Source organism: Vidua chalybeata, chromosome 9 (assembly GCF_026979565.1).
Source record: "Vidua chalybeata isolate OUT-0048 chromosome 9, bVidCha1 merged haplotype, whole genome shotgun sequence".
NCBI lineage: Eukaryota > Metazoa > Chordata > Aves > Passeriformes > Viduidae > Vidua > Vidua chalybeata.
The window spans coordinates 28685198-28710218 of record NC_071538.1 but is presented as its reverse complement, the minus strand read 5'-3'; the positions used below and the strand labels follow the sequence as shown (position 1 = coordinate 28710218).

General features: G+C 46.1%; 2 protein-coding genes across 3 annotated transcripts in view; one reads left to right on the top strand and one right to left on the bottom strand.

Moving 5' to 3' along the window:
• The window catches only part of COLGALT2 (collagen beta(1-O)galactosyltransferase 2), a 45556-nt gene extending 39985 nt beyond the window's left edge, over window positions 1–5571 (top strand). For both annotated transcript variants that reach the window (XM_053950486.1, XM_053950485.1), the window contains exons 8-12: window positions 518–624; window positions 1790–1922; window positions 2766–2893; window positions 3391–3597; window positions 3976–5571. In XM_053950486.1, the coding sequence (XP_053806461.1) occupies window positions 518–624; window positions 1790–1922; window positions 2766–2893; window positions 3391–3597; window positions 3976–4243 (843 nt within the window). In that variant the 3' untranslated portion in view covers window positions 4244–5571. The remainder of the gene's footprint in view (window positions 1–517; window positions 625–1789; window positions 1923–2765; window positions 2894–3390; window positions 3598–3975) is intronic.
• Window positions 5572–6884: 1313 nt separating this feature from the next.
• The window catches only part of RGL1 (ral guanine nucleotide dissociation stimulator like 1), a 53906-nt gene continuing 35769 nt past the window's right edge, over window positions 6885–25021 (bottom strand). Inside the window, exons 6-18 of the mRNA XM_053950484.1 lie at window positions 22227–22351; window positions 21381–21596; window positions 18117–18220; window positions 16958–17042; window positions 15065–15154; window positions 13816–13902; window positions 13559–13591; window positions 12750–12871; window positions 12311–12400; window positions 10900–11083; window positions 9881–10246; window positions 8721–8835; window positions 6885–8200 (exon numbers count right to left, since the gene is read on the bottom strand). Of these exons, the coding sequence (XP_053806459.1) occupies window positions 8103–8200; window positions 8721–8835; window positions 9881–10246; window positions 10900–11083; window positions 12311–12400; window positions 12750–12871; window positions 13559–13591; window positions 13816–13902; window positions 15065–15154; window positions 16958–17042; window positions 18117–18220; window positions 21381–21596; window positions 22227–22351 (1715 nt within the window). The 3' untranslated portion in view covers window positions 6885–8102. The remainder of the gene's footprint in view (window positions 8201–8720; window positions 8836–9880; window positions 10247–10899; window positions 11084–12310; window positions 12401–12749; window positions 12872–13558; window positions 13592–13815; window positions 13903–15064; window positions 15155–16957; window positions 17043–18116; window positions 18221–21380; window positions 21597–22226; window positions 22352–25021) is intronic.

Genomic DNA, 25021 nt, shown 5'->3' with positions numbered 1-25021 from the left:
CCCAGACATCTCTGTTCTCAGCCTTGGCTCTCTGCTCTGGCAGGGATCACAGTGGATTTGCAGTGCCTGAAGTAATCACAAAAATCCTTTCTTTACCATGGCCTTGTACTTGGATGGTGGCCCTGCTGCTAATCCTAAATCCAGGCAGTGGCAGTGTTCCTCTAGGATTGATGCTGCAGATGGTCATGTTACTCTGTTTGATATAAACCTAAACATCCTATATCTTTGGAAATTACAGACTTGGCTCTAACTGGTCTCTCCTCACTTTTCTTCATCCTGAAAGAGCAAGTTTCCTCTGTGAAACTCCATAAAAAGTAGTTGTTAGAGAAAAAGCCTCTACACTTCTAACTCAAAACCAAGTTCAGCTTTTTGACAAATTCTAGACAACTTGGAACACATGTGGTATTTTCACAAGACTTGCTTTTCCAGTGGGGCTGCTGGAGAGGGGTGGATCAGGAATTCCCTTCTCCCTCCCAGGTGGGAGTCTGATATCCTGATGTCTTTCTCTTCCTCCCAGATTTTCATGATCAACCTGAAGCGTCGCAAGGACCGGCGGGATCGGATGCTGCGGACGCTCTACGAGCAGGAGATTGCAGTGAAGGTAGTGGAGGCTGTGGATGGAAAGTGAGTTTTGGTTGGGCTTGAGGGTGTTTTCAGAGGGGGATGTGCTTTACTGCTTCACAGCATCTCCTTGGATGCCCTGACCTACTTCCAGCAGGGCAGGGTTGGCTGCGTGGGGAGCTGAGCACCACTTGGATCTTCCTGCCCATGTCTGGGGCAGTTCTGCTCTGTTTCTTTCCTCCTTTGCAATTAGTCAATCTCTGTGAGAGAACCAGGGTGCTGGGGTTCAGACTAGGGTCCAAATCACATTAAAATCACAGGTTTCTGTGAATGGAGCAGTTAACTCCTGGGAATATTGTCCATCCTAGTGCTACACAGCTGTGGTGCTGCAGTGTTAACCCTGCCACAGCCTTTTCCATGCTTACTCCAAGGTCTGGAGCATAAGTCTGTTGAGGAGTAGCTGGGGGTGCTCAGCCTGGAGAAAAGGAGGCTTGGAAGGACCTTCTGGCTCTGCACAACTCCCTGACAGGAGGGGGCAGCCAGGGAGGGGTCGGGGAACAAGGGAGAGGACGAGGAAATAGCCTCAAGCTGTGCAGGGAGTGTTCAGGCTGGAGAACTGGGAGAAATGTCTTCATGCCAAGGGTGGTCAGGCATGGCACAGGCTGCCCAGAGCAGTGGGGCAGTGGTGGAGGCCCCATCCCTGGGAAAACTGCTGGGTTCATGCTTGGATTTGACAGTATTAGAGGGCTTTTCCAGTCTTAATAATTCTATGATTCTAAGGTATGTTAAGACCTTTTTATAATGAGAAATCAAGGTAGAAATTTTGAGTCTGTGAGTTGCAAAAAGGCCTCAAGGAGACAGGAGCCCATGTACCATCTAGTGGTCTTGGAGACTTGGGATCCTGTCAAGGCCTCAGAAAATGAATCAAAGCCAAGCACCTGGCAAGTGGATGGTCCCACAGGAAGTTTTTGGCAGAGTTAAAGATAATTGATGGTCCCATGAGAAGTCTTTGGCAGAGTTAAGGATAGAATTTGTCAGCTTGATTTAGAGATGTAAATCAAGAAGTTAATTTTCCTCTGTGTTTTTGAGCAAAACAAGTGTAGGAATTTCTCAAGGTGTGGCTTTTTCCTGAACATTAGCAGCATTCCCCATGCTGTGCCTGTGTCTGGCTTGAATTTTTTTTTTTTTTTTTTTTTTGCACTGGTGATAAATACTCCGTGTTTCCCAGAGCACTGAACACGAGTCAGCTCAAAGCTCTGAGCATCGAAATGCTGCCAGGATACCGGGACCCCTATTCCTCCAGACCCCTGACCAGAGGAGAGATCGGCTGCTTCCTGAGCCATTACTACATCTGGAAGGAGGTGAGGATTTTGGGGTGCCTTGAGGGTCCTGCAGGAAGGTGCTGTGTCCTGGTGCACAGCCAGTCCTGGTGCAGAGCATTGGATCCAGCCCAGGTTTCTGGAAGTGTAGGAGAGAAGTGATTTCCTTGGATTGCAGGGGTTTTCTTGAATGCAATGTTCACCTCTCACACCTCCCCTTTCCTTTTCCAGTACATAAAGGGGCTCCAAGAGAGCTAGAGAGGCACTTGGGACAAAGGATGGAGGGACAGGACAAGGGAGAATGGCTTCCCACTGCCAGAGGGCAGGGGTAGATGGGATATTGGGAAGAAGTTCTTCCCTATGAGGGTGCTGAGGCCGTGGCACAGGTTGTCCAGAGAAGCTGTGGCCTGCCCCATCTGTGGGTGTCCAAGGCCAGGCTGGATGGGGCTTGGAGCAACCTGGGCTAGTCCCTACCCATGACAGGTATGGAAGGAGATGAGCTTTAAGATCCCTTCCAACCCAAACCATTCCATGATTCTGTGATTCATTTGCCCTCAGCTCCAAGTGATTTTTATCAGAACATTTTCATGACTGTTTCTGCAGTCCATTCAATATCTTGCTTGGGGCAAACTTGCTTAGAAGAAAGGCAAGAACGTTTTGAAAATCAAAATGGGGTTAAAGAAACACTCCTGTTTTTTTTCCTGTAATTCTCCATCTGAGCAGGAGCAAGTTCCAGTGGCTTGGCATATCATGTGTATGTCACAGAGTGGTTCTCCAGCTCCCTGTCTGTGTGGTCTGGGAGGCAGTGCCGGGTCAGGGTGGCCCCAGTGACCGCAGGGCACCCCTGGAGGTCACTGTGCTCACGTTGGAGCCCTCGTGTTTCAGGTGGTGAGCAGGGGCCTGGAGAAGACACTCGTCATTGAGGATGACGTGCGCTTCGAGCACCAGTTCAAGAGGAAGCTCATGAAGCTGATGGACGACATCGAGCAAGCCCAGTTAGACTGGGAGCTGATGTAAGTTCCTGCTCCTCTGGGAGGTCCTGGGCACATGGGGAGGTCGGCAGCACTGCTGGGCGTGGCAGAGGTGCAGGTTGATGCTGCAGTGCAGGGGATGGTGGCACAGTCTTCTTGGTAGCTCTTCCCACCATGACACATCTGCCCTCTGGGGCGGCTGTTGCCAGGAGGCCCTGTGGGCACCATCCCTGCCCATGGCATGGACAATGCTGTTTGACCTCAGGTGTGCTGGAGATGCTGACAGAGGAACCAGCACAGCTCAGTCCTGAGCCTCAGACTGTGTCATCTTAGCTCCCTTAGGAAGCCTTTCACAGCTGTCCCACCCACGGGTTAAGACTTGGATGTCTGGCAGTGGTGCAGGATAGAAATCTGTGAGCTGGGTCAGGGATTGCTTCTGGGATTGGTCCTTTGCTCTGGCCTGGCTGACACAAATAGTCTGGTCCTAATTGCTATGGATTCACTTTGGTTCCCACCTCCTTGATCTTCTCACCCTGAAGCTACATTGGCCGGAAAAGGATGCAGGTGCAGGAGCCCGAGAGAGCCGTTCCCAATGTCCGGAACCTGGTGGAAGCTGATTACTCCTACTGGACCCTGGGCTACGCCATCTCCTTCCACGGGGCTCAGAAGCTCATCGGGGCTGAGCCCTTCAGCAAGATGCTGCCTGTGGATGAATTCCTGCCCATCATGTACAACAAGCACCCTGTGTAAGTCCCTCTGTGGCTCAGGGAGATATGGGCTGGGTCTCGCTGACTGATCTTAAACCAGATCTTGTTGGTAGCCGGGTTGGTGGGGACTCCTTGTGGTGCTTGGTTTTGTCCTCCTGGCACAGGTCAAAGGAGGTGACAGAGGGGAATGCCTGGGCAGGGCTGGTGGGCTGCTTGTCTGAGGCACCTGTCTGTCTCTGGGAGCAGGCTTTGGTTGTACAGGGGTGTGTGTGGTTGTAAGGACGTGGTTCTGGCTGTACCCCAGTACCTACCCCCACTCCCAGACCAGTCTGCTCCCTGGACTGGCCCTGTCTCCCAGGGACAGGCTTGGCACCAGTGAAGGTTCTCTGTTGCTGACGGTGTTTCTCTCCTCCGTAGCACAAAGTACATGGAGTACTACGAGTCCAGAGACTTGAAGGCCTTCTCAGCAGAGCCCCTCCTGGTTTACCCCACGCACTACACGGGGCAGCCAGGCTACCTCAGCGACACGGAGACCTCCACCATCTGGGACAACGAGACCGTGTCAACGGACTGGGACAGAACACACTCCTGGAAGTCCCGGCAGCAGGGCAAGATCCACAGCGACGCCCAGAACAAGGATGCCCTGCCCTCCCTGGACACGCCGTCATCCAGGGATGAGCTATGACTGCCCACCTCCCCGGGACTCTGTTGACAGCTGAACCTGCCTCACACTTTAGCTTTTCACCCTTGAAAGTTGTAGAGCAGCTCTTCATGTGGTCTCCTTCCCACCACTCCCAAGGGCCATGCGCGGGATTGGGCCGGACACCTGCCCAGGCCGGACACCTGCCGAGGACAGGGTGGGACACCAAGGAGGAAGAAGAAGAAGAAGCGTTCCAGATCCAAGCAAAAGCCCTGGCAAGCTTTTGTTAGAAGAAACCAGCCTGGAATTACGTCGTTCCACAGTTCCTTGTGTAGAACACTGTATTTATAAAGATTAATATATAGAGGTGTACAAATGTCAATGCCTTTCGGGATGGCTGTACCTGGGCTGCTCCCTTACTGTTACTCCTTGTAGGTCTGTAGGCTTTTACCACCCTGTTTGCTGAGCATCTGGGGGATTTGGGTTTGTTTTCCAAAGGGATCCCTATCAGAATCAAGATATTTCCCCAAAATGTTCAATGCAGGAGAGCAGTGCTCCTCTGTCTTGTCTTCTCCCCGTCACACTCCTGTACAAAACCAGTGCTGGCTTCCCATCAGCTCATTTTTAATCTTGCTGCATCCCATCTAAACAGGCCTCTGGATCCAGAACGGATGTCTTGGAATGTCTGAAGTCATGGAAGCCATGCAAGTGGAGGTAGCTGGATTTATTTGTCTCTGCACTGCCTGAAGGGAATGCAGGCAGAGTTGGTCTATGTCACATCCTGCTTCACCCCTGCTTTCAACTTAGCCCTTCAGGAAAACAAAACCCCACAACCTATTGGCAGGCCTGTTTATTCAGGCCATAAAAGCAAGTGTAGGAGTTTTGGGAACTTAAAATGTAAGAAGTTAGGTTACAAACTTTCCTTCTAAAACCAAAAGAACCTACAGCAACGTTACTCTCAACAGCCCGATAGAATTGTGTGTTGCAGGACGGAAAGGCGACTTGCCTGGATATTTTTTCATGTGAGGAGCGAACTTTTCTGTGTTTTGGATGAGTTCTGATGTTTTTGCTGTTGGCTCACATGCCAGCAGGATATGGTGTTTATTTTTTTTAAAAAAAACCTTTCTCAGAGGCCAGGTGATCATGGACTATACTGGCACAGACCCTGAGCTTCTGGGCAGTGGGAGGATTCCCTCCTGGAATTGCCATCTGGGGGCTCACCTGCTGGCAGATCTGTGCATTATGTGTGGCTGGGGTTTTGGTTTTAATTTTTGTTTTGAATAATTACTGATCAATGTTGTGCTTTCTGCTGCAGAAGACATGTTATTACCTGTCAGCCGGTCTGATAATACATAGAACCTGGTGCAAGATGAGCAGCTCTGTGTGTTCTTCATTGTGTGGGAGAGTCCTGGAATGGTTTGGGTTGTGGAAGGCACCTCTAAAGGTCACCCAGTCCAACCCCCTGCCATGGGCAGGGACACCTTTCACTAGACCAGGTTGCTCCAAGCCCCCTCCAGCCTGACCCGGAATGTTAACTGGAGGTTAATGGAAGTCCAGCTCAAGGGATTCTTGGCTGTGTCCCTCTCCCATGGAGTCACTGGCTGTATAAAGGGGCCCATTCTGCAGTTCCCACCTGGAAGCCAAGTTCCTGCTGGTGTCCATGTGGGAGCAGGTGCCCACACAACCTGGTGAGTATGGAGGTTGCACCATAGGCCCACACACAGCCTGGGTCATTCCTTCCTCACAATCCCTCTTGCTTCCTCCGCAGGTCTCTGGCTTTATGAGCACACATGGCCTGTGTGAAAGACACTGGAAGTCCCAGAGGCGTTGGTGAGAAGCTCCTGCAGGAGCAGAGCTCTGTGACCAGGTGAACATCCAGCACTGTCGAGTGTCACTGCGGATATGAGAGCCACGTCTCTTCCACCCTCATGTTTTTTGTTCCATGACAGACCCACCTCAGTGCCTATGAGCAGCCTCTCCTTCCTTCCCCCTTGCTGTGGGGCTTCCCTGTGTGCTGACACGTATTTCCCTGCATCATCACGGGGTGCTCCTCACCAGCAAACAGAGCATGGATTTAAAAAGCATACAATGTATTTGAGTTGTCCCTGTTTTGGTCTTTTAACTTCATTCAGATAATGGAAGATGGAAAAGGTCTTTGCATCACTTGAACAGTCTTGAACTGGAGCTTCTGGGCTCCTTGGCCTTGATGGTGGTTTCAGGGAGGGGAACACATGAAGGCTATAGGATTAAATGCCTGTGTCCATTTCAGAGTAGACAAGGACTCAGTCTGCCTGACTGGTCCTTTACCTTGTGTACGTGTGTGTGAGACAGTGGGAGAAATGGATACACTCAAAAGCACTTCTTATGTATTAACTGGCCTCAGAAGTCATTCAGTGACTCAAAAGAGAATATTTTCATGCAGAAGACATGAAATTGATGTGCAGTCTTAATTACGCAATTACAGAAATCTTTAAGCTAAAACCTCAAGAAATAGCACAAAATATGCCTATCTCTCAGAGGCTGTGTGCATGGCTGATGCATTGGAGGGCTTTGGCTTTGCTGTTGAGAAATTAAAACACTAAAAGTGGAGAGGCTGAAGAAAGTGACAGCAAGGGAAGTGTTGTGAGGTGTTTTTACACATCTGACATGCACTAATAAAAGGAAATTGACTGATTCCAGGCAAATATTAATGAAAAACAATTTATATACTTATCATATAAAGATTACAGGTAAGCAGTTAAAAACATAACATATATAAAAATTTGCAAAGTGTAATTTTAAAATCCAGAACATTTATGTTTCAGCTTAACGCTGCCATACACCCTCTGAGTGAGCAGTACTATATACATTAGGAGCTATGCTATGTACACAAGGAACTGCACTGTACAGACACCAAAAGCAGAGAAAACTGAACTTCTAGTTTTGCCCTAACTCTGGGCAAAGGTAAAGGCTCAGTAACAACCCCCCCACTCTGTCACCCTCTAAACAAACAACTGGAATTCATAAATTGTTCAGGCTATGACCTACACCAGGCTTGTGGGACCTGCCATAGGTCTCTTGGATGTACAGTAGACCTACAGTCGGTCTGTTTTACCTACCTGTAAACAGAAGTGATAAATCCAAATGTAGTGTAAAACTTACCTGAGCCCTGTGTTGCAAATTAGTGCCAGAAAACTGGGGGTAAAAGGCCCAGGCATGGATAAAACTCTTTTAACTAATGATCCTTAAGAATCCTAAGCTATCTGTTTGGATAACAACTGCTAGATCTGTGCAGGCATGCACAGTGCTACCAGCAGAACCAGAAATACTGTGTGTATTTTGTGTGTCTCAAATCAGGGCTGCTTACAATCCAGCGTCTTACTTATGGCTTTTAAAGAGGTTCACAGTTCTGGCAGAGGAATTGCACATTGGGAGGACGCCCATCCATCACATGGGAGTGCACACAAAAGGCATCAAGTTCTGGTCCATGGCTTAACCAAGTCCAAGGGAAATTACCCTGCTGTGACATTAAGACCTCCATCCAACACAAAGTAGTGTCTGTTTGTCCCATTCATGATGTTCATGCAAAGGCAAGTGCAGTTCATTCATTTTTAAGTTCTTTGGAAACAAGATCCAAAACGGGTCATTCTCTGGTGTGGAACAAGTGCAAAAAATTCTCAGCTGGTTCAGGCAGACATACTCAGAACTTGCTTCAGTTCTATAAAAATAAGTTCAGATGATCTTCTGTATAATACTGGCATGAAGGAGACCCTTTTCTCACAGAGGTGGCTCATGGGGTGTCCTCAAGACAAATGTAGCAGCCTGGAGCCTTTGCACCAGGGCTGCCCATTGCTCCAATTGCACATTTTCAACAGGGAATTCCGCCAGATTCCCCATAACCCGTGAGGGCAGCGCAGGTGCAGCCTCAGCCAAGCAGCTCTGCCTTCTTCCGCAGGATGAAATCGAAGTTCACGTGGCTGTTCATGCCATAGAACACGTTGGCATCGCGGGGGAACACCAGCTCTGCAGAACAGGGCCAGAGCAGCGTTAGTGGGGAGGGGGGCACAGCAGCAGGAAAGCTGAGAGAGGACAGGGAGCAGGATGGTGCAGACAGGGCCATCTCCCTGTTCTGCCACAGCAGCATCGGGAGCAGCTTCCTGCAGGAAAGGGAGCAGGGCAGGAGGGGGAGGCCAGGCCCAGGAATGCTCAGCCTGGCAGAGGCCCTGGCAGACTCTCTCAGAAAAGGCTGATGATGGGTGGGATCCGAGGGCCTGGTCCCAGGGAGGCAGAACATCACCCCCACCCAAAATCCTGTGGTCACTCTGCGGCTGCAAGGCACACATGAAAGCACACAGCCTGGCAGTCCAGTACAGGCTGTGCCTGTGGGAAGGGGGCTGTGCTGACAGAAACCACCCCTGAGCAGCCAGGGGGTTCTCAATGGCACCTGTGACCTGTCAACAGCATTTCTAATGCTTCCAGTTTTACTCTTCCCTTTGAAATCCAACAGAACTTTCCAGGCAGCAGCAGAGTTCTGCTTCCCTACCTTTGTCCTCAGAGATGACCTGCACAAGCTCATAATCTTCAACTGCATCAGGCTCAAGGTTGTGCTTCAGCAAGGCTCGCTGGGTGACATCAGGGATCCTGTCTTGGTTGGTTATCTGGAAAGATAAGGTGCAATGAGAGATTCTTCTCATTCACTCTCGTGATTTAGCGATTTAGCGAAAACCTGACTGCTTGTTCTTGGAAGAGATGTCAGAGAACTGAAAAAACAGGTCAGTAACGAAGGGGCAGGTGCTGACAGATACTAAACTTAGCGGTTTTGACATTTGGAGGGGGTGGCTTTTTAGTTCAAGCTGACACAGATACAGTACTAGCAGAGACAGCAGTAGATCCCAGTGTCTGCTCCCTCTGAGAGACCTCACTCTCACCAGCCACAAAAGCCCCCGTGAAGAGCTGCCCCAGCTGCTGTTGCAGGCTCCTGCGCTAAGCGCTTCCCTGGACATCCTGCAAAGCTTTCTGGCCTTGTGGCTGGGTTTGCTGTGTGCTGTGGAAGTGCATCTGGAGCAGACACACGGCTCCTCCAGAGCCTCCTGCAGTCTCACCAGCAGCCAAATCCATCAGGCCCTTAAGGAACGACTTGCTGGATTTGGGGAAGTGAGACCGTTAAAATCAGGAACGAAAGATGCTGAGAAGTACCCCACATTTGTGTCCCCCCAGCTGAGCTAAGCCACATCACCCATGGTCCAGCACCAGTGGCATTACTGGGATATGTCTGTGGAATAAGCAGAGAGGGAAATGCCTGAATTCTGGGGCTGCTGGTCTGGCGGGAGGAGGGAGATTCTCCCTTCTTCACTGGGGAAGCTGTGGAATTAAAAGGCATGCCAGCTCCCCGTTTCCAGAAACCAGCTCCTGGGGAAAGCTGCTTATGGGAAAACATACCATCTTATGTCAAAACCTCAGTGTGCTCACAGTGCTTCACCTGGAGCTTTTTCATAAAACTATTTCCAGACCAGAAACTTCCCTAAAGCTATTTTAAAACATCTCATTCCTACCAGGCTCCATTCTGCATGGCACCGTGTGCCATTTTCCCGTTCCAGCCAGGTTTGATGAGCCAGCTCAGTGAAGGGGTGCTCTCAAAGTGCAGTGATGGGTGCACTCACCCCCCATGGACACACCTGCCGAGCCCAGAGCCGTGCCACTCACCAGGATGCTCTTGTAGACGCTGGCGTGGAGCCCGTCCATGCTGACCCGGATGATGCAGGAGCCCTCGCTCTGTCGGTTGTACACGGGCAGCACTCTGGGGGCACTGCTTGGCACCGAGCCCGAGTCCCTGGAGACGATGGAGCCACTGTCCAAGCCTGAGCCAGTGTCGAAGACAGAGCCCTTGCTGGAGCCAGAGCCCTTGTCAGAGCTGATGGAGCCCTTGTCGGAGTCATAGCCCTTGTCGGAGCCCACGGAGCTCTTGTCGTCGTTGGAGGCCAGCAGGAATGAGGGTAAAGATGACACCCCTGAGGAAGGCGTGCTCATGGAAGAGTCAGGAGAACAGGAGGATAAGGAGTAGCCAGAGATCTGCACAACAGAAAGGAAAGTGCTGTCACAAAGGGGACATTTGGTGTGTTTGCCTGTGTCATTGAGGAATGGGAGAAAGCAGAAGGCACAGACAAAACCTGTCACCCACACTCCACCCAGCCTGCTGGCAGGGGGATTCCTGGCCTGAACTGAAAACTGAACTTCACTTGATTGATTACAGCATTTTAATGACAATTTCTGTCCTGCTGGGGATGCTCTGGCCTCGCGGTAAGAGCAGCCCAGGAGGTGGCAGCAGATCCAAGGAACAGCACGAGGCTGTAGGCAGCCAGCCAGGAACTGGGACCGGCTGGGAAGGAGCACAGGGTGTCACAGGCACTCCTGCTCCAGGTGAGAGCCTTTACACAAGTGGAAATACACACACCCCTCCTCTCTGCCATTCCCCTTGAAACTGCCCCCTTCCTTCCCTGCTCAGCATTTGCCTTTCTCTCCCTCTGCATTGCTCAAAAGCTTCCTGACAGGAACAACCCCACTGTAAGGACAACACAGAACATTGTGCAAGAGCCCCGACTGGATTACTTCCATTTTTACACATTTCTCTCTCCATTTCACTAAAACCAATGCTTTAGTCAAGACCAAGAGCCTTGGGCAAGTATCTTGGGCCTGCCTGCAGCATGCAGAAGCCTCAGCTGTACCTTTTTCAGAGGGTCCTCAGGACTAGAGACGGGAGTCACACACACATCCTCAGTTTCAGAGTGATTAAACTCACACGACGAAACACTGGCTGAATCCGTGCTTTCCCCGGAGCTCCCTCCTACAGGAGAGCTCTTCAGGGGCTGTTCTTTGGGTGGGGTGAACACATCAGTGCCCAGAAAAAGTCTAGTATGGAAACAAAGAAAGCATAAAAGCCAGTAAGCGAGAGCTGGGCTGAGCAAAGCTGTCCCTTGGTTCAGAACTCTTTCATTCTGGAGTTCTTTCCTCTCTGGAGTGGCCTGTTGTTGTAATTTCTTTTGTGGTGTTTATACAGTTTGTCCAGAGGCTTTGTTAGAGGCTAACAGAACACCTTCCTGACCCAGAGTGCCCACAGCTGCAAGGCCACAACCAGCTCTTGCCCCATTCTCCACTGCACTCCATCTCTTCACATTTTCAGGCTCATTTTACAGAAAAAAGGGCTTCAAAGAGCAAATTCATCCTGCTGCCAATTTCTGCCCTCTATCAGGGTGCCACAGGTACCGGGTTCTCTCTAGAAGGCTGGAGATACACACAATAAGGAGATCATAAAGGTGCTCCCTCTCCGAGCTCATTTCTAAATGCAGGTCAGGTGACTTGAAAGGCGTGTCAAAGGTAACAAAACAAGCTGGTCTGACCCACCAAGAGGAGGAGCAGGGAGCATCAGCATGCACTTACTGACTGAATACAGCTTAGAGAGGTGTCACTGACTGCTTTTCTACAGTATTCATTTGCAAAACACATTCAGAGTGCAGATATTTCTACTTCAGTCTTTGAGTTCTGCTTTATTCCATGCAGCTTTTCCTGCATTCCTGCTAGCCTCTTGTTTCCCATGTCCAGCTGCATGGCCCTGTCCTCTGCCCAACCTCCTGTTTGAATCTCTGTGCTATTACACCAAATTGGACCATGTTCCCATGATGTTTTTTTCCTTCTCCAGCTGGTTGTTTCCACTATCAAACACCTTTTTCCTAACTTTAGTTTTCATATTAAAATCCTGCAATGAATTTTTGCATGTCTATAGCAATTTGGACTAATAATAGACCAGACTTTATCCACCTTTAATCTGTTTTCCTGCTGCATTCAGTGAAGTTATTACACAACAGGTACTGAATTCTAATCCAGCACTAAAATGGTTCCTTTTTTTGACACCATAGGAAGGATTTTTTATTCTAGTCTCTTCTATCTTTAATAATCCTCATGTCTGCTGCTAGCAACACAAAGGGACAGCTTCAGCCACCAGGCTGCATTTCTCCTTAAAGCAATGCAGGGCCGTGGATCCCCAGCCAGGTTCTGCAGCTGATTAAATGAGCACTGCTTGTTTGAGTTATCCAGGTCCATATTCCCAGCCCAAAACCCCTCTGCCCCATCATAACTCACGTGCTGATCCTCTTCACCATGCTTTTCTGGGATTTTGGAGACAGGATGTTGGTATCAGCAGCTGCTTCAGCCTCACGTGAGAGTTTGTAACTGCAGGGCAGAGGCCAGCAGGTGAATATTTGCAAACAATGTTATTTAGTTATACAATGTCATTTAGTTGTACAGTTTATTTAGTTGTACAGTGTTTGTCATTTAGTTGTACATCTCACATTCAAGAAATCCCAGAGTCCTTCAGTTGTTCTCACCTCAGAGAAGGCTGCAGCACCACAAAGAGGAACACTGCTCTGCTTGCATTTTACCAGGGCCAAGGGGATATTTCACCTCCTTATAATAAGTTTTTAAACTAGTGCTCTCCAGTGTTTGTATGTCCCTGCCCTGACCTGCCCAGGTGTGTGTGGGGGGTGAGAACAGAGGTTTGCCAGCTGCACTGAGGACCTACCTCTCCTCCTCCGTTAAGTGTCGCTGCCTCCTGAACCACTGGATGAATTTTTGGTCTGGTATCAGGCAATAGCTGTTGCATGAAGATTGCAGGAGCTTGATTTGGGCAATGACTTCAAATTCCTAAGAAAATAAATAACCACATAGAAAGTCTAATTAGAAAACAAGATTATATTTATTCATACAAGGGATCCAGGACAAACTTAGCTTGATGTGAAGTTCAGTTTCAGTCAAGAAACTATTTCAAAAACCAGTTTTCTAACAATAAAGGTGGGCTTTTTTCCCTAGGATCCATAATGTGCACTCACACTTGCTCCAGAGGAATGTAAAATGCTACCCTTAAGGAATGTGACCAGAGTGTGCTGCTCTTCTGTAACTGCACTTGTACACACACTTTGCCAGAGTAATCCTGGATTGTTTAGGGCAGGTTATTGAGCACTTAAGGGGAGGAAATGGCTCCATCTCAGCCAAGTCTGCTTTCAAGCCCCAGGATGGAGACTTGGCCTGACTTCATTCAGCCCACAGTAACCCCAGCACCTTTACTCCTACAGGACATTACTTATCTCTGACCAACAAGGATCAGGCTGAAAGGAGAGACTGACAGCATTTATTTCTCAGTCCTCTCCACCTGGTTTGCCCTCTGCAGACTTTCACCTACAAAGGATTTCCTGCAGCAGAAGGAAGATATTTACTACTGTGTGTTCTGGAAAGCAAAGTTCTCCTGCCACCAGGTCTGGTTCAGCTGCTAAAGACAGATGCCCTTGCCCAGAGGGTATCACTAAACCAAAAATCACAGAACATTCAACTTACCCTTCGTCTCTTCTCAAAATTGATCAGGCCACCCTGTTGGAAGGAAAGAGAAGGGATCAGAGAAGAGCCAGATTTGTACCTTGAGATAAATACACAAAAATTCACACAAGCTACAGTTAATAACACTGCATATTGCTTCCCTTTTCTTTTTGTAAACAGATTTTAAGAGCTGCAGAAGGAGAGATACAGAAACAAGTAAACTCAGTTGGGAAGGCAGGGAGCATATTTTAGGGTTCCAAAAAATTGTCCCACGTTACCTCGACATAGTCCTGAAGGGCTGTGTCAAGCATGATGAGATCGGTCAGGAAGGTGCCAAGGTAAGGGACCGTGCCTTGCATCACTCCCTGCAAGTGAGCAGAGCAATGCTGGATTAACTGACTGAAAAATGAGAATAATTAGAATTCCAGAACACTCCTGTGTATGAAATGAAAGTAATCTGCTTAACCAAGCATCAGTCCTATAATTATGTTTTCTTTCATTACATAATTTTCATTAAATAATCTAGAATATAAATCCAATTCCAGTGAGACCAGGATGCTCTCACAGGTATTACCCAGTGGTTTTGTATTACAGTATTGCCCATCACTGATTCCCAACAGTGGATCCCCAGGAAACCCTGCCTTTGGGAGAAGCACTGAGGACCAGGGACAGGGTCCCTCTGTCACCTGCTGCAAGAGGAGGAGCTGGGGTTGGTCCTGGCCAGCCTGTGTGAGCAGCTTCTGCTCCATCCCTGTGGGGTTTTACTTAATGATGTGTGATTATACCTTGGGATAGTGAAGTCAAATCAAGCCACCATTTATTTCTCTCAAAGAAGTAACCATCTTCCCCAGCCACCCACTGCATTTTAATGCTAATTATTGACACTTTGAACTTTTAGACTGCCAGCACTTGCAGAGTTCAGGCTGGCTCTACACTTGCGAAGGAAACACTTGTTTCTACCATCCAGAAGGAACTGTATTTTTTCCAGTCAAAGAACTACACAGACAAAAATCATGTTCAGCACTTTTGCCTCACTATTCCAGATTTCTCTCCCCCTGTCCTTTAAAATCTTTGCCAGCTTTGAGACAAAAACCATTTTCACCAGCACACTGGATCCCAGACACATTTTACAAAGCAATCTCTGTAAAAGCCTGTGCAATTCTCAAGCTGGTATGTCAGAAGCTGGTATGTCATCAGCTTCATCATATGTTTGAAAGTAAATGAGACTTCTGCTCTGCCAGAGTTAATTTCCTTTATCACAAGAATTCCAGTATTTACAGCAGCACATATTTTACTACATGGAAATTGCGTTTCTCTCTAAAGTGAAACAAGAGTAGATAATGGAACTCTTTCTTGTAGGACCAGAAAAAGAGAGCTGGAAGTGATGACCACATGTTTATATCCGTCAGTCCCTCCTGCCCACTCACTCTGGTGAAGACCTTTCTAGATTTTACTTCTTATAGAATTGACCAATTAGGGTTAATCATGTTACCAGTTCAAAAAGAGGAGGAAAACCCCCAAACACACCTTGTTTTTTTGAAGTTGCAGTCGCTTCTGTGACTTTTTCTGATTTTCTTTCTCACTGCTGTCCAGATTCGCAAATTTGGATGTTGCTTCCTGTGAGGTGATAAAGAATTAAAGGCAATTAATAAAGGATCCAAGTGGTAACTGGCAACTACATGCATGTAAAATAGTAAGTACATTTAACCAGACAAGCCAGCAAAAAATACTTGCTATATATACACGTGTGCTGATTTCCTAGGACTCGGATGCTCATTGGGAATTTTGGACAAAAATCACCCAATATGACTGTGAGGGAATTTTTCTGCAGAACGGCTCTGGCCAAAGCCAAGTGCTGCTGAAAATCTCTTGGGAGTTTAAATCAGAGAAGCCCAGACATACTTCAGGTGTCCAGATGCTCTATCCCAACATTCCTGACATCAGGATTTCTGGTTAATTCCCTAATCAGGCCTGCTACAAGTAAACATCTCCATCTTATGTAATGCTTTGTTGTTTTTCTTATGCTGCAACACCAAGATTCCACAGCCACAGTGACTGTGGCTTACTGACTAATCCAAAACCATGCAGGAAATTAAAGGAATGGGTTTCCATCCCCACAACTCCAGCTTTCCTATGAATGGATGAGATATTTCACCATAGTTCTTTAAACCTTTATTTCCCTGGATGCACAGGGGATGTTGGAGTTACATGTTTCTTGCAGTGGTTGCATAGATGTGTCACAAATCATTATCAATGTCTGTTCAGGAGAAGAGAACACTGCACCCTTTCCATGCCACCCAATCTGTTTCCAATTGCATTTTGTTTGCTCCACACTTGGATTTGCAGGATGGACAGGCAAGGTCCAACATGGCTTCCCTTATAGGGGCTGTTTATAGTGAAGGAAAACTAAGCCTTTGATGATTCAGTGGATATTAATCCTCCAAATGGTCCAAGATGAAAAGTAGGGGAGAGGTTCTAGCTATTCTGTGGGATTTTCTCCTCTCACTGCTTCCAAAAGGTTTTTCAAATCTGCTTAGGGCAGCTGGGGGGTGATTTACTGGAAGCCAGAGGTCTGGGCTCAGTCTGAGTTGTTTTGTCTTTTAATATTTAGTTAAATAGGCTGTTCTGAACACACATTTTCCCTCTATCCTTATTATGGTCTCACCGGCTTTAAGAATTACCTACAGATGCTGATAAATGGATGATAAACAAAACAGACTGACAGACACCATTCCTGAGCAAAACACAGTGTTTCAGATCCCAAGGCAAGGGGCTGAGGGACAAATGCCAGACTGGCTGGACAGAACTGCCAAAGAATGAACTGGTTAGTGAGTTTATAGGAACTTTTTTATGGAGATGGAAAAAACCTGACACAAACATTCCTTAGTTTCTGCAGAACATAACCTTTCCCTGCCATTCTTCCTCACCCCTTTGAGTCTCCTGAGCTTACTGGGGTTCACCCAGGAGAGTGCATAAGTCAAACTGCTCCACACAGAGCCCTCTTTGTTGTCCATCTGGCCACCCACAGAGTAGGAAGCCTGTTCCTTCAGAATTCCCAGCCCTGCTTCCTAGTTCTAAGAAAGGTACAGGATAATGGGACAAACATCTTGGATTGATTCCTCAGCTGAAGCTGTGGCATTGTTCCAGTGACCTCTGAGGGCCTGCAAGACCTGCTGTCCAGCCAGATCATGCTGCCAAAGCCTGCTGGTTGTGGCTATCCAGGCTAAAGCTACTGATTCTTCCAGGAACAAGGAAATCAACTCTCACCCCAGCAAGAAGTTCAGGTTTTACAGCCTGCTCTTCCCTAAAGCACCACAAAAGGTCCTTGAGGAAGTGATGAACTTTGGCAGCTGGTTTCAAAAAGGGTTAAACCTCAGATTTCATTGAGATCACAAGTTTTGAACTCACACCAGTTCTCACCTTCATCAGCAGCTCCCTACTAGTCAGATAATTGTCATGGTCTGAGAAGATGTCAGACAGCTCTTCATACATCAGCAGGATGTCTCTGCACAGGAGAAGATAATATCATTTATGTCATTAGCAAGCACTCTAAAATCCAATCAAGTTTCTGTTTCTTTCTCATCAGTCATTAACAGTTCTACTTATAAAAGATAACAGCACCAAAATGCACCCAGTGAGATGGTGCACATCTCCTGGGAGCCTTGGTGGGACTTTCTGGTGCTTCTAGTAAAGTTGGGCTTCATCTGACAGCAAAGGAACACCATTAGCAGCCCCTGGGCAGGGCTTTGAACTGTCAGTGCAGTGTGAGAATGGGTCAGGGGATACAAAGGAACAGAAAAACAGCTGAGAGGGAACCCAAGTGCTTGATTTTTGCCCTATTCCATGTATTCTGGAAAGCTGGAAGCAAATACGTGTAGAGCAGTTTTTTGCCCAACACAGTAAACACAAGAGAGGCAATATTTAGATCAGAAACACAGGGCAGCAGAAGGAAAACCCCACCTCTGTGGAGAGGAAATACAGAAGGATGCTGCCTAGCAGAGTGGTATTTTAATTTATCAAAGGCAAAGAAATCTGGTATCCCCAAACTGAATGAGCAGAACACCATTTTTTCTAGACAGCAACTTCTGGCACCTGTGGGGCAGGCAGCAAATATTATTTACACAACAAACTGTTCCCCTGGAAGAAATATTATATTCAATACTGGATTTTGTAATTTGGGAATATATTTTATGTAAATATCAGCACCAGGAGAAGAGTTGGGAGGATTTGTAGCAAGCTGGATCTCCTCAAACTTCATGGGAGAGAAGACAACAAGCAGAGGTCGTGCTGCCCTGAAAGTGGTGAGCATGAGCTGGGTGAGAAGACAACAGCATGGTTTTTCTAGAGAGGTTGTGGAAGACCCAGTATGCTAAACGGGACAGAATCCAATATGCCCAAGGGCAGATTGTCCCTTCAAGAGGAAAGAGGAGCTCACAGGAGGGGTCTGAGCCTCCCAGGAATGGGAGGTTCTTCTGACAGGACCCATGTCAGTGAAGGAACAGAACAGGAGGAGTGAGGAGAGGATGAAAAGAAGGAACACTGAGCCCTGTGGCCCTTGGGAACTGAGGGAGAGGCTTACTTGGAAACACACATCCAGGTGGTCTTCAGCCGATAGATGGAGTTGGACTGCAGAGCTGAAATGATGGCCCTCAAGGAAGAGAAGTTCTTCAGGATCCTACATTCCTGTGAAAGGAGTGGTTGGAAACACAGGAGCATTAAATGTCAGCACTACACAGACCTTAGTGCTCCTCTCTCTGAGCCCTGTCAGGCCTGCTACACATTCTCACTGCTGAGCAGCAGCTGTGCAAATACTGAGCATCAAAAATATCACTCCCCGCTCCAGCCACCAAACACTTCACAAGCTTTGGCACTTAGAGCTTGTTTTCCTCACTTTCATGTATTTGTGGTGTCACAGCTTCCAGTTCTCCAAGTAAAAATAAAAGTGGAACTGAGTCCATGAAGCTATGGTGAAAGGCACAAAGGTTATACTTCTTAAAAAGCTCTTTATAGTTACCAATCCCTTTTATCCCTGAGGGAGAAAACCAGGTTTTGACTCTTTGTATGTGGTATTTAAAATGTAAACCCTCAATCATCTCAGTGTCAATTAAAAATAAAGACATGCAAAGGAATAACCTGTTATTCAAGTATGTGCACACTGTTAAAGAGAAAAATCTTCCCAGCTTTTCCAGAGTTGGGATCAAATCTGAACAAAGACTGCTTCATGGACATTTCTTATGTAGCTACTCTGTGACAAAAGCTTGGGTGGAAAAGGATCATGAAAAACTCAGAAAGTAGCACAGATTGCTTACAAAGTGGAGGGAAGCATGAGGGAAAGTCTGGTCTGTGACTCCTGGAAATCTGTGGGTAGCTCAAAAACGAGAGCTTGGATACCACGAACTTCAGCACAGGTGTCTGTACATGCAAACCCAGCAGACAAAACATCTGCCAATTTGACTGCTGCACAGAGATAAGAATATTCAACCTCCAATTCTGCTTATCAACATTTTTATGAATCTTATTCTTACTCTGATAATGCTTATTATGTAAAGGATTCTTACAGTGAAAATAGATGTGATTTATTTCCTTTGTAGGACTGAACAAATGTAAAGCAACCTCAGTATAAGCAGAAGTCAGACTTAATATATCAGCATCTCTGTTCATGAGCTGCATTAGAAGTGACTGAACAGCTAGGGAGAGTACCAGCTCTACCAGTTACTGACCCACAAAAAACCTGTGCTAATTAGGAGACTACATTTATCCAAGTGTGGCTTAAGCAGAGAGCCTGGGCTGACAGCACCTGAAGCAAGTGCTTGGGTCAGATAAAGACCAAGTTCAAGATCATGGGGCAGGACTCACTAGAACTGAAAGCTGATTTTGCATGGCTTGGGGCCAAAAAAAAAAAGCCACATAACAGCTCTTCTCCAGAGACTGACATGTTAAAGAATGAGACCTTTCTTTATGTTCAACCTGAAATTTAGGTTGTGAAGAACACAAATTTAGAGGCACAAATTATCAGCTTTTCTTCTTTCTTCCCAGTACAACAGGAGCTTGAACTGGAAGATCCAATTTGGAACCATCTTGACTTAACTGCACGCTGTGTAATTTGGAGCACAGTAGGAATTCCATTTAATATTGGATTTAGTGTTCTCAGTGGTTCAATCGACTGCAGACTAAACTTGAGCAATCTTTCATTTGCATGTAAGAAGAATTTTTAAGACTGGTTTTAATAACTTTGTTTCATGCTGTGTCCTTCACAGAGGGAAATCCAGAAAGAATCCTGTGCAGAAACAGCTTTGATTTTAAAAAATTTAAGCATAACAGGACATTAATTATTTCATTTTTATTTTTATTTTTAAAGAAAATATTTTTTGAATGAAATTGGCTGCTCTTGCTCGGGAACCTTAGATCTAGATGGAGCAGAGGGCTGGCAGTAGAGAAAGTATCCAGTTTATCTTTTGAACCAAGAAAATGGATCCAAAAGTCATGAAGAGATAACAAACGCGGAACTCCATGCTGCTGTGTTTAGTTGTCAGTGAATAACTGTACTTTAATGAGTTCATTATGTATTAATTCAGGCACCTAACTATTCAAAACACTCATTTGCATGCACAAAGCAAGCAGCTTTCTTCAGAAGTGGGCAGCTAAGTATATGTGCACCCAGCTGCTGTACATGTGCCATTATTTTGCAGAGTGTGCACACACATTTTTCATGTGTTTCATGCTACGACTGGAGCACTTAACGAATTAAGCAAAGGGAGAAGCACAGAAGGTATGAATTAAGTAAAGGGAGACGAACAGAATCAGCAGGGGTGTAGAACAAAGTTCTCCATCCACAGAGTGAGAGGGATGAGGGCAGTGCCTTTCCTGACTTCCCCAGGCCTCCCTTCTGCCTTGGGATGGTGATGAAGTTCTGTCCAGCCTGACCCAGGAAGAAGGCCCTTTTAGCTGGTGCCCTCTGCCACTTGGATCTGCATGTAGAAAATGGAAATCAAACTTCCTAATCCCTTCACACAGACAATAAAACAGACATCAGATGATGATAAAAACAAGCAGATGTAAGTGCCACAGGAGAGGTCCAAGACCTTCCCCCTACCAGCTTCCTGAACCATGCAGTTGCCAGAGCTCAGGTGCCAGGACTGAATGCTGCCTCTGGAAGCACAGAAGTTGCCAAGGTTGGAAAGCCTCTGGCTTCAGATTTTTCTGACTGTTCTCTACAGCTCAAGAAGAATCCATGTGATTCTTAGAAGTCAGCAGACATCCACATGGAAGTGCTTGAAATGGTCTCTTCCAGAGAGGTCTCGTTTATTGCCAGCTGCCCAGTGCTCAGAGGGAAATTAGGAAGGTTACTTTAAAATATTAAAACCTGGGAAATTAGCAAACTGGTTACACAAAGCAGGAATGGAAAAACCCTCTTCTTGCAAAGATTAGGAAAAACATGAAAAAAACATGGAATCTGCTACAAGATCCTCTTGGAAGCTCTGCTGAGGCACATGGAGGGCAGGGAGGTGATTCCACATGCTGGTGAAGTCCTGCCTACCCAGGCCAGTGGCCTCCCACGATGGAGTAATTCCATCAGTGGACAAGGGAAGAGCTACTGCTATCAGCTATCTGGGCTTCTCTAAAGCTTAGGCATGGCCAAGAATAAACCCTATTTCCATAGAGGGGAAGAACTGAGGAGAGGAAGGGCAATATTCATTTGGTATCACAAAAAACTCCTTTTAAAATAGAAAGAATTAGAGCTAAGATGGCCTGGGACCAATGTGTACAACCCCATTCTCCTCTCCCAACTCCTTCACTCCAAGGCACCCACCCAAAAAAACATTAAACAGAATAAATGCTTTACATGTGCAATATGAATCCACTTCTCAATGATCTTGGCCCTCTGCTGGATTTTGAGCTCCCTGGTCCCCAGGATAGTGCTGATGACACATTTGGTGACTGCATTGAACTGAGTGATGGTGGCTCTGACAGTTGGAGCCAGGTTCTTGTTTTCCTTCTTATCCCTTTGAGACCAGATGGATCCCAAACAGTGGTAGGGCACAACTCTTCTGAAGAGCATCTAGAGTGAAACAGAGGTGTGGTAAGCCAGCAACTTTCCCCTAAATCTTTTATTTACAAGAAGAAATACAGATTTAGAGGACAAATTTGACCTAAATCTTATATGGTACTTAAAGGTAAGTAGTGGTTCTCTCTTAGTTTAAAATATACTTTGGCATACTCTTTATAGGCTTGATGCCCCAAAAGAACTGTCAGCTAAACAATACTGGGAAAATAAGGGACACTTTTCTATCAGCTGCATAACCAAGATAATTTTTTTTTAATATAATGATATTTAGAAGGGAATTGATATAGACAAAGCAAAATCTGAGCATTACAGTCCAGAGTACCTAGACATCTTTAAGCCAGGTAGAGTTATAGTTAAAACATGCTATTTCTCAGTGCCAATAACTTTTGCAAAAGAGGCTACACATAAAAAACAAATAAAACAAAACAAAACAAAAAAACCCTTCAAAATGACAGAAGGAAAAAGCTCAATGACTGAAACAGCTGGGATAACCACAGAGCTGTGTTCTGTGTCCCAGCAGCAGTCCTGTTCTGGAACCCTACACTTAAAGCAATGTAACTTTAAAAAAAAAAAAAAAAAAAGTCTTATTTTATAAAGTTATATTATATGCAATACTCTACATACCACATCCATGTACGTCAACTGTTCTGCCACAACATGGTCTTGAAAAGAGGAGAATTCTTCTGGATTGCTGATCTCCAGTTCCTCTCCATCAACCAAGTCACTGGAGGAAGTGCTACAAAACCCATCTGGCCAGAATAGAAAACAACACTCAGTGAATTTATACAGCAAACAATGAATCAAAGCAGGTGTTTATTTTGCAACATCACTGTATTACAGCAGAACACCCCACGGGCCCTGCCTGATGTAATGGCTCCACTGTGCCACTTGAGTGAGAAAAATGACCAGAAGATTAAACTGGCAAAGAAAAGATGGAATAAAAAGAAACAGAGCAAATCCTAGCAGAGAAGTGGCTTGACCCATTTGCTAACTATTCTTATGAAAGAAAAAGCATCACCACCACCCCCCCCAAAAAAATCCTTACTGACATTGCACAGTTTTGTTAATCTATTTTTCAGTATTTATAATCTGAAAAAAAAAAATCGAACTACAAAGGCATGAGACTGCAGTTATACTCCCAAACTACTGCATTAGGAATGATCTTCAATCCAGAAATAAAAGAAGATACCAGATTTCCTGGCACCCTTTGTGACCACATGGGCTATACTGAAGAGAATTTATTCCAGGCAGTCTTCACTTTTTCTCTCAGGGAATTTTTCCCAGGAAATGGAATACAGTGAGCACCTACAATATTCTGCTGAATAGTTCTTCTAAATCTGCACCGGGCAGCAGAGAGGAGGTGAGAGAGCAGAACTGCCCTCACTGAGGGACCTGAGCTGGTGCAGAAAAGAAAGGGTTCCACAGCTGCTGCCATGTCACCTTTTGGCTCCCAGAAGTTGGGAACAAAAAGTTCAAACACCAAGAAATATGTCCTTGTTGCCCATGGTAGAGGAGGAAGAAACAGAAACTCCCTGAAAAGAAATCCTAATTCCTTGTACTGTAAGGCACCAGTAACTCCATTAAGAGGGAGAAAAATATAGGGACTTGTTGAAGACTAACAACAAAAGTACTGAGTTTACTACTGGTGAGATTTCATTTACAAAAACAAAGAGTGTTATGCAAGACTTCATACCCAGTTAAAGCAGAGCATTAAAGCAACAACAGCAGATAATGTGACAGAGAATCATTGTTTTTCAAAATACTTCATTGTTCCTTCCTCCAGTAATTAACAGAACATAATCACCAATGTAAATTGCTACAGTTTTGATGTAACAAGTTGTGTCTACAGGCTGATTTCCATCTGTACATTTGAATTGCACAATTTATTGGCAGAACTCAGTGGGCAAAATGGAGACCTCTGTTCTAGCACTACTTCTCTGTGGCTGGTTTGTAGCAATTTGCATAATTAAATGGACTTGGATTGGACTGCTACAAGAATCTCACTCCTTTTGGCTTTGTAAAATCTCCTTTTCCTTTTGGCTCTTGAAATTCAACTGAAAATCCTCACCACTGAGCTGCAGCCCTACCCAAAACCTCACAGCATGCTTAAAACGAGGTCCTGAAGCACAGTGTAAATTTTCCTTTTCTTTTTTCACCCCTCTTTTTCTCCTTCACAGACGTGTAAGCAGTCTTTTCCCTACTCTCCAACAAGCTGGAATCCCCTTGAACTCAAGTATCTCATCATCTTAGGACCCTTCTGATCCACTCAGCCCTCTCAAAGTCTGGCTGCCTCTTGACTGCGGTGAGAGCAAGCACATGCTCCTCCTGACCCTGCAACCTCTGCCTCTCCTTGTTTTGCTTGCTCAACCTGCAAGAATTGAGGCCAGAAGCAGCTTTTATCTTCCTGTCTGGTACTGCAATCTAATCTATTGGCATGGCTGATGGCAGCACAAAACAGAGGTTTGATTACCCAAATCAAGCTGTAAGATTAGAGCCCAAATGTCAAAACTCAGAACCCAGCAGGAATGCTTTGGGACAGTAATTATCAAGAAAGATTGCAGAAAATGTATCAGGAATTTTGAAAGAAAATGTACAAAGATGGAGCTCTGATAAAAGCAAGGCAACCCTAAAACTCTTTTTTTGCAAATCCCACAGCTTAATTTCATTGCCCTCCTCTAATTTTACTCTAATAACCAGCCTCTATTCTGCCACAACTGAGAAAATGTTATCATTCCTATTGGCCCACCTATTACTCAAAAAAGAATGTTTTCAGCTGTCACTTGAGGAAACAAATACAGAAGCAGGGCTGCTGGGAACTTCTGTTCACTCTGAAGAACAGATGAAGCCAAATACAGCTCTCACGAGTTTCCTTTGTTTGACCTGGGGGAACCCAACCCAGGAAACGTCAGCACGAGCGACATCGGAGCCATCCTGCTCCCTTACCTGTGCTCAGTACAGGCCTGGGCTCTGGGCATTCCTCCTTTTTCTGTTCATGACTGAGTTATTTTGGCATTGCACAGTATTATGCATTGACATGGTATTTCTGGAGCATCCGGCAGACGTGACTTTTATGGAATGAAAGTGGGTTTTTTTTTCCTGGCATTTCCTTTATCATTTATGGCATGAATTATTTCCTCTCACCCCTGTACCAAAGCTGGAAGTTGATTCCAGTTCTCATTCACACCCTATGTGAGCTCTCCCCACTCCCCAGCTCTGGCACAGGAAGTTTTCTGACCAGGATACGGGGACGTGTCAGGTTTATGTGACTACAGTTCACTATTGTTCCAGCAGACTGTGACCCCCAATAACGTAAGATTTTCCTCTGTCCTTGGATACCAGCAGCCAGCCACTCCAATAGGAAAAAACACCCACAGGCACTTCCTTAGACAAGATGGTAACTAGGAAGAAAAGCTGCAGGA